Here is a 9,647-nt window from a genome sequence, read left to right on the forward strand (position 1 = left end):
TACATTCCCATGGGAGAGTTGCAGCAACCTTTTGCAGTGGATACTTTATACAGATGACTTCATTGTGGATAGAATTAAAACAGTGTTTATTTAAAACACTTATAAGCATTAAAGCCACAGTAGAAAACCTGATTTGGAGGCTGTTATCTGAATGTTTGCATTTGTTAACTAGACTCAGGACATTTTTATGGTACTACAATGTTTAGTTAACTTGGGGGTGACAGAGTGCTTTGCTGTAGTATAACAACCTATGAAAAAGGTTATTGAAGATTATATTGTATTTTATTGACTATATTGTAAAATACTATGTTTGAGAAAATCTTACCAGTACATATTCCAGTCATCTTGAAGATGAACTGATTTCTCATACACAAAAGTGACAGAAAGTAGAAGACCTCTTTTCTGGATGCCTAAGACCTGCCTTGAGGACTTAAATGCTGTCATTACTTATATCAACCAGTCTAGGGTGATTCTTCATGGGGTCTTTTCAACAACAAACAGAGAAAAAAGAAAAACCCTTTAAAAAGAAAAGCAAAATGCTGAGCTTAAATTTTCAAGGATAGGAGCATGAGGACACAATCCTTAAGCCTTATGGCAGTTGTCCAGGAACACATGGAAAAAAAATGTATGCCTTCATCAGAATCTTTCCTTTCTCCCTTTGGCGAATACTGTCTGTATCAGCACCAAGTGAAACAGCTGCTCTGGCTCATGCCACTGGTCCAAAGAGGGTGCAGGTCTTTACCTATCCCCGCATTTAGAGGCCAGTAAGCCTCTATTGCAATTCAGGATGCAGCAGAGAATTATTACACTGAGCCTGGGAGATCACATGAACCCCTTCTGTGTTTCTATCACAGTAATTTTCAGGAGGTTCCCTCTAAAATCCTATCTTTTTGTTTGTATGTATCTATTCATGTATGTTGCACAGAACAGAGACTGTAAATGTCTGGAAATGCAAGTCCAAAAGTCTTTGCTCTCAGACTACTGTCGGAAAGGAATTATCATCATTATAAATTTGCATCATGGGGAAATTCCAAGTCTCCTCAATAGTTTAAAATCTTTACCTCTGCTCTGCCAAAACCATTCAGCTTAACTCATCTTTATAATCAGAATTCCTTTCCTTCATATTTTTTTTTCAGTTGCATGCATTATGAACAAACATTTGTTCACAGAACAATGTAAATAAGATGTGCAGTATTTTCTACTTTTCCCTTTATGAAAGCCAGGAATCATTTATCTATGTGCTAGCTCAGGATGCATTTAGAACAGAGTATGTTTTGATTAAACACAAGATGGCCTGAGGTTGAAGAATGAGTATAAGAACTTTGCAAATCTTGCCAACACAATTTTCTTCTCCAGCATGAATGTGTAGTTGTGTATTAAAAAATTACCCAATCAACAACCAGTATAGTAAAACCTTAGGAAAATTAAACACTCCACTTTTCATCTATTTCTTCCTTACAGGTGAATATTAAGTTAAGCCATAGACAGATGTTTAGGGCCTATGGAAATCAGTGTCATACCAGAACTTAAAAAAAAAAAAGATATATTGTCTGTGTATACCATGAAAAATCTTCCAAAGAAGCTAACTCAATGAGAAAATCAAGTTTGAAGAAGCAACTGCCTAATTCTTGAGACACTATTGCTGCCTGAAACATCACCATTAATATATTCTGTCATCACTTCTTTCCATTACCCTAAAGGTTCTTCATTTGTTCTTCTAAAATATGGCATTTGCTTTCCTGATACCCCAGCACATAACAATGACAATTTTATTGTGATAGTTTAGGCTTATTTTGTTGAGGTATCATCATTCTTATACCCATTTCTTGAGTATTCTCCTTTTAATTAAATGTTTTCATTTATCAAATGTGTAGGTGAGTTGGTGCAGCCATGTCACAGTGAGAGACATGTTTTGATATTAGACTGCAGTGGACTGAATTTCTTTGACTACACTGGAGTCTCCGTGCTTCTTCAGGTATTCATGACACTAGAAACATTCTGTATACATTATAATTATACATATGAGTTATTGGGGCCAACTACTAGTCACTCCACTTATGTCACTGGATAAAGCTTTCACCCATAGAAAAGATGAACACAGATTTGGCATAAAATTGTACTGTGTTTACATATAAAATTACAATAAAATATTTCTAAATATTTTAGGTAACAGTGCAAGTGTACGTATTTATATGTAATGAAGAGCAGTTTTGGAACTTTTCCCTTTTTTTGTTTTTTAAGTCAGTTTAGGTCATATTTGACCCTACCAAGTCAGCTGTAAAGGCAAGTAAATTTACTGCTTCGAAATCTCAGTATTAATTCTGTGATTTTATCTGTATATTCTACTGTCTGCTAAGCCAGAGGTCAAAAGATGATCTCCATCCTTTCTCCTGTGTGCAATATATGTTGCAGACTGGGTTCAGGCAGTGCAGGAGTTCCAAGATGCTCCCAGAAGAATAAACCCAGCAGTCACTGGTTACTGTGGTGAATGGAACTAAGTCCAGATGGTGGCTGGCCACAACTGGTGCTCCCTTGGGGCCAGTTCTGTTTAATATCTTTGGTGATGATTTGGACAAGGGGATCGAGTGCACCGTCAGTCAGTTTGCAGATGAGACCAGGCTGGGTGGGAGTGTGGATCTGCTGGGGAGCAGGAAGGCTCTGCAGAGAGGTCTGGGCAGGCTGGATCAATGGACCAAGGCCGGTGGTGTGAGGTTCAACAAGGCAAAGTGCTGGGTCCTGCACTCGGGTCACAACAATCCCAGGTGGTGCCACAGACTGGGGCAGAGTGGATGGAAAGACACGGCTTCGTGGTGGACTTGGCAATGCCAAGTCAGTGCTTGGACCTGACGATCTTAAAGGTCCTTTCCAATCTAAACAAGTCTATTGACTCTATGGTTCCACATAACAAGTAGTTCTATACAGTGGATAAAAATTTATGTTCAAAACTGTTTCTTACACTTCCATCAGATCTGGAGTTTAAAAGTTGTGTAGTGAGTACAGAGTTAAGTGGGTATGGAAGACTTGATTTGCATAATTTTTCTGAGTAAGTTAAAGGGCTAGATTTGAACTTGGGTCTTGGCCCAGACTCTTGTTGCCCTAACAATTTTCTCAATTTACTGCAGTGATTGCACAGTGAAGTAAATGCTGCCTTAAAATATTTTAAATTAAAACTACACATATAGGCAGGGATATAATGAAAAAGAAAACTGGAAAAATAAGGTTAGTGGGAATGACTATTAGCTATCCCTTTGAAATATAGGGCATTCAATATTGTATTCGTTTAAAAATTTGTGAAATTGATTTTCAGAAGGTCTTAGAGACCCCCAAATTACAAATTATGTCAAAGAAGTGTTTGACAAATTTGAGAGAGGTAAGTCTGGCATGGGCTGTGAAGTGTACACATTGGTAGTGCAGCCTCTGGATAAATGGTTGGTCCAAAACCAAGTTACTCCTCCTCCTACCAAGAGGACCACATTCAACATGTCCTTGTTACACTCCTTCCCAAAATATCATCACTGATGTCAGAGATGGAGGATTTTTGAACTAAGATTTTTGTTTTATTTTAAAAATAAAATATCCTGATGGGGTTCTCACTGAACCTCCTCTCAGAATTTTTCTACTTCACATGGATTATTTAAACATTTTTTGAAGCAGTAACTGCTTTGGATAGTCCCCATTTGGCAGGAAAACACCCTACTCTGCTTTTAGAGTTATTTTCACCTTTTTTTTTTGTTTTGTTTTGGTTTTGTTTTCTATCTTATTAATATTTTCTCTCTGGGGAATTGAACACTTTCAAAGAAATAATAAAGAACAACTTACTGCTCAATGCAGCATGATAGCTATGGTGCTTTTTTGATATAAGTCTCAAAGTTTCCTAGGTCTGAGTCCTGTCTGTGTGGACTGGTAGAAAGCATATGGTAAGGACATGGGAAAACGCGCTGAAAAAAGAGAAATTAAAATAATTCCCCTAAAAAATACAGTCAGAAATTGCAAAATTATTACTCAAATTCAGTTTTAATTCTCAGCAGAGCCGCAGAGTACTGTGAAGAGGTGGCAGGAAATAAATGTGGCTTGGTGATTTTTGCATTATAGAAGGGCTCGCTCTGGTGGCTGCTGGCAGTACAACCGCTGCAGCAGCACTCCGGGCTCTGCCTACCTTGAATATGGGCTATTTTGAACTTTCTTCTCTGTTGGTATTTTAACCAGTGTTTTTAAAATTTCTTGTTTTCAAACATAGATTTACGCGGACTGTAAAAACAGATACATTGATGTGTTGCTAGCACACTGCAAAGGCAAGTATCAGCTTACAGTAAAAATTTTAACATGATGGTTTATATATCCTCACTACATTCTCAGTGCTCATGTGTTTGTTTTATTGCAGGTTCCTTGATAAAAGCAATGCAGTATGGTGGAAATCTTGACTCTGAAAATCCTGTATTTTTTGAATCTATTTCTTCAGCAATTGATGCCATTCAGATTCAGAGGGTAAGACTTACAAGCAGGAGTAGGTGAAGCCTGGAGGGCTTCTTGGATGCTCGCAGCAATTTGTTAAAGTCTGGGAAAGTCTTATTCACCCAGTGAACCTTTTATATAGAAATATTTTATCTGTCTGTAATCTACAACTAGTCCTCAGGCTGAGGAATGCAGTTTTCCATTTTTTGCTGCTAGCACTCTCTTCCCATCACCACATCTCCTTTTGCAACAACATCTCCATCTTCTATGATAGATCTAGAGGTGCTGTGTTGTGGCGCTTTAATCTGGGCTCACTCTCCACTGGAAAGATTTATGTCATCTAGAAACACCTAACACAGCCTCTCAGTGAGAAAAATTAACTCACAGCGAGTTCTGCATTACTGAAACAACACTCCTGTTTCTCAGCCTGGGATGCTTGAAGCTCTTCACAAATCAGAGCACTGGTCTGACTGAAACGGTTCTGGATCCCCAGCTGGTTTGGTTTGAGTTAGAAATCTTGTCTCTACCCTGCACTGTACCATGCTGAGTTGGCTCACTGGTTGAAAGAAGGGAATTGCACGAGGTAGAAGAGAGAGTAAGAGGGAGAAGGGAGGCTTGAGCATCTATTTACTTGTTCAGTGATTCCTGCATTCCTTTTTAAAAAGACTGTAAACCTGGACTTTCCTCTTGAACTATGTGATCCTTTTCCACTGTCATGGCAGTGCAAGGGAGTGTCCATTAAAAGCAGTGTGCTTTCCCATGGTTTTATTTATGATTCAAGCTTGGCTAGAGCTTGGCTCAGAGCCTTCTCCAAGAGACATTAAACTCATCATGGTCTGTGGTTTGGTCGTTTGTCTTTTGTTCTTCACTTTGTATTTAACTAATTAAATCAGACTTGCCTATGGTCAAAACCACTTTCCATTGATTTATCCAGATTAAGGTGAATTGGCACAGTTGGTCTAGTGAATTGACTAGAAAAACATGTTCTCTTCAGTGCTTTTCAACATTTTTCATTATGTTGTCCTACAAAAAATAATTTGTTGAAATGGTAACTCTAGGGCAAAAATAATGGGGTTGGCTATTGTATATTTTGTCTGGGTCTGATTAGATTAATTAGAATGATCCGTGTGTTATAAAATGTCTGCTTTTTATATTGACATTATTAACTTTCCTAACATTCTCGTAAGATAGTTATGTACCAGCATTCCCATTTTATGGAAGTGAAACATGGATAGACCAGGGCAAATGTTCATAATGAAAAGGGGGAGTTAAAACTCAAAGCGCACTTTTTAAGGAACTGATTGCTTGTTTCTGTCAGAGCTGCTAGGCAAGTCAAACCTCTACATAGTGGTCTTGCAGTTTAGTCTGAAAGGCTTGCATGCAACCTCAAATTTTAAATGTAATCATGAACAGTGTACATATACTGCTGGTTCTTCTTCAGAATATTCACAGTATGTGCTTCAGGGATTTTTATGTATTCATTGTGTTGAACACCTGAAGACAAGGTGGACAGGAGTGAAAAGGCAGGATGACTGCAATAGCAGCAGCACACTGTAGCTACCAGTCTATGTACTCCTCCTGTGCCTTTTTAAGGTGCTGAGGTCAGTAGGACTCTTGAGTGTTAACATGACAGAATAGGCATAATAGGATAGAAAAAAATATGAGGAAGGAGTTGGAGACTAACAGAAAGTGATTTGTTCTGATTCACATTTCAGTTTTCCCATATAGCAGGAAATAGTCTTCCACAGTCAGAAAGGTAGAGGTAAGAGGGCTTTGTGGTCCATTTCCATCTCTGCTGCTGTTCAGAAATGCAAAGATATTCTTATCTACATGCTCCAATGAAAATGTGTCATTCTCATTTTTATGTTTATAAATTGGTAGGATACTTGCCTATTACTTTATGCAGTTAATCTTAAATAACTTTTTTTAATCATAAATAACTTTTTGAAATATTAGTGGCATTTTCAAGCTAGCACTCCTTCATATCCTAATTTTACATTATATTCTAGGAAAACATTATAATACATTTTTTTCTGTTTCTCTCATTTTAGAATTACAGCAAGTTCAGTGAACAGAGTGAAGTGTGATGCCCACCCATTGAGCATAGCGAGTTTCATCTGCTCATATTCAAAATGAACTACAACATGGCTTCTCCACTTTTTTCTCCTGTGGATCTCACAGATGATCTTTTGTATACAATATATATTTAGTACATTCAGTAACGACAGATCTACCTTTCAGAGAGAAAATCTTTCAGCTGTGATCACTCAGAGAATTTTTATGCAATTGTTCTATAGTGGTTTTATAAAATATTTTTATATACATTTAGATACAAATTATTAGAAAGCAGACACGAGGTATTGTGTTTACCAGTTAGGTGTATTAATTTAGTATCTTCTATTGTAACATTAGTTGTAACATGCATCTGTAGTTTTGTGTATGGAATAGAGACATAAATTCTTAAAGAGTATATTATAATTGATACAGTATCTGCAGCAAGGCATATGCCAATGCATACATTTTCTAACGGCTTTACTTACTCTTTCCTCTGTTCAAGACAGCTGTTTGCAGTAACAGCATCACATCACAGCTATCATATGCTTTCACTTTTTGCACTTGGTTTTGTATGCTTTTTAATGCCTGCTCAGATCAGTGGGAGAACTTACAAGTCTATACAGAAAAGGCAGATACATGTTGACTAAGAACACTGGATTGCCTCCCTCTGTATTTGTTGTCTTGTGCTATTACGGTTTGCTACATTTTCAAAGCCACAGGTATTCTTTAGCTTCAGTCTGAAGAGGAAAACTGGTAATATTTTTCCAAAACTTATTCTTTTTTTCCAGCATTTTTCCACATTTTTTCCAGTCTGCATTTCCAGTTTGAGCTGTGATTTGTTTGGTGTTGAAATCTTCAGCTGAGGCAGCTGAAAGGTGATCATAGTGACACATAAGGTGCGTGCCACACTTCAGCCACAATCCTGATGTGATGTGCAGTATACTGTGTGTGAGCACACAAAGTGGGTAGTGGAACTCACAGGTTGAGTATTGGGTTTGTGTTTATGGGTTGTCAGCAATTGTATTAGATCATACTATCATGCAGCTATTACATTATTTGGCAACATATTAAGGCCTTCCACTACCTGAAGGGAGCCTACAAGAAACATGGAGACTGTTTGCAAGAGCATGTAGCGTAGAAGGGGAATGGCTTCAAACTGGAAGACAGTAGGTTTAGACTAGATATTAGAAGAAAAATTATTCACTGTGACAATCCTGAGGCACTGGAACAGGTTGCCCAGAGAAGTTATGGTTGCCCTGACTCTGGAAGTGTCCGAGGTGAGGTTGGATGGAGCTTTTAGCAACTTCTTCTGGTGGAAGGTGTCCCCGCACATGGCAGGGTGATAGAACCAGATGATCTTGAGGGGCCTTTAAAACCTAGGCCATTCTATGTATGATTTTTCTCCTCTTTGCTCCCTTATGTGAACACCAGCAGTAAAATGTGAGTTGAGTAAAAAGGAATCAACAAATGAGAAAATAAGTAGGGGGTTTTGGTTTTTTTCACCAACTTAAAAAATCTATGAAGCTAAAGGTAAATGAATATGGCACAGCCATAACAGCCATCTTAACACTACAGACAGGAGGGAAGTACAAGGAGGCTTTGTGCAGCTGACACATATAGGCAAAACCTAGCTCTAAGGTTTTGCAAACCCATTCTGTTTTCAGCAGCAGTTACATCTGCATGCTTGTCTGGACTCTCCTTGCTCTCTCTGCCCAAAGCTGCTGCCCGCAGGAGATGAAGTGGCTCATGGAGTGACTTCTGCATCTCTGCATAGTTAAGACATTGATATGCTTTTCCTCAATTCTTGGTCACTCCACAGTAGTAGATGATAATGGGAGAGACCCATGGGGTTTCTTGCCCTTTCAATTATGAGTTACTCTTGTAGTTATTCCCTGCTTTGTCCCACAGAGGGCTAGAAATGTTCTGTACAAGTTCTTTTGAGACTGCTTTGGTAATTACTATGCAAAAGGCTGATAAGTGAGAAACTCATTATATGCAGGAGAAATAAATTCTGTATATTGTCCCAAGCACATTAATTTCAGATGCTGTAGTTGACTGCAAATGGCTCATTACATCACTGGACTCAGTAACAGGCCATAACATTTGATTAATAATTTCCTGAAACAGTTTTAGTAATTTATTAACACTTTAGAAACTATTTACAATGTACTTTAATCACAGAAGCATCAATTTTATGTCACAGCTGAATGGAGATTTCTGCTTAACTGCAAACTGAATAAATGAATAAATGGTATCTTTTCTACTAGATTCAGCATTTGTTCTTTGTCAGCTGAATGTTTTTTCTGAAAATTTATAGATTAGTTGATTAATGAAATTGTTAAAAATAGGGTCTTTAGCAAAGATAACATCACTTTTCAGGAGACTTTCACTTTTATTCTGAATGATCTTGTAAATGGAACAACACAGATGCTTTTGAAATTCCTCGTAGTTTTAGCCTTTTAAGAAACCTTCTGCATTTAATAATCAGTTCTGTAGTGCTTATCAAAATAGCTTCTAATTTTTATTGCTTTCAATAGGAATCATTTTTGATGAATTTAATGGTTGGTTTAGGGATGAACATTTATCTCCCATTAGCTCCAACCTTCCAACACTGAGATTTGGGATAATATTTCTGTAATCTATTTTGCTATATATAATTAGTCTAAACAACTTTCCGTTTCTGAGAGTATGCATTGTTAATTATATTCCCTGTCTGGCTAGTGGCATCACTTAGGATACTTGTTTCTCAGCAGAACAGTGTTTAAGGGGCATGTGAAGATAGCTGCTCTTTCAATTTCTTCTAAAATACCTGTACTGAGTTTAAGCTCTGTCAATACAGAACTGCTCTATACAACTATGGGCAGTGAGGGAGGGAGCGTCATTTCTTTTTCACAATTGACTTGGAAGAGCAAATTTCAAATTGCAAACCACTGACGCAGTTTCCATTTCTCCACCACCCACCCTTCTGAGCTACTGATATTTACTAAAACATGTGACTGCACCTTGCCGGTCTTCAAATGACCAGGAGGCCATTGCCATCAGACCTCGTGGACTGCCAGGTCATGGTTGGTCTGCTGGTGGGATGGGAGTTGCTTCACGTCCTCCCTGAGTTGCTCTTTGCAAATTCCTAGTGATGGTGT

The 9,647-nt window shown here is 37.9% G+C and overlaps 1 protein-coding gene across 1 annotated transcript in view; it reads left to right on the forward strand.

The window, feature by feature from the left end:
* SLC26A7 (solute carrier family 26 member 7) overlaps nt 1–6,586 on the forward strand; it is a 64,560-nt gene extending 57,974 nt beyond the window's left edge. Inside the window, exons 15-18 of the mRNA XM_005422888.2 lie at nt 1,875–1,975; nt 4,238–4,292; nt 4,382–4,485; nt 6,504–6,586. Coding sequence (XP_005422945.2) covers nt 1,875–1,975; nt 4,238–4,292; nt 4,382–4,485; nt 6,504–6,539 — 296 coding nt within the window. The 3' untranslated portion in view covers nt 6,540–6,586. The remainder of the gene's footprint in view (nt 1–1,874; nt 1,976–4,237; nt 4,293–4,381; nt 4,486–6,503) is intronic.
* Nucleotides 6,587–9,647: the final 3,061 nt, after the last annotated feature.

The sequence above is a fragment of the Geospiza fortis genome, unplaced genomic scaffold (genome assembly GCF_000277835.1).
Source record: "Geospiza fortis unplaced genomic scaffold, GeoFor_1.0 scaffold7, whole genome shotgun sequence".
NCBI classification, from domain to species: domain Eukaryota; kingdom Metazoa; phylum Chordata; class Aves; order Passeriformes; family Thraupidae; genus Geospiza; species Geospiza fortis.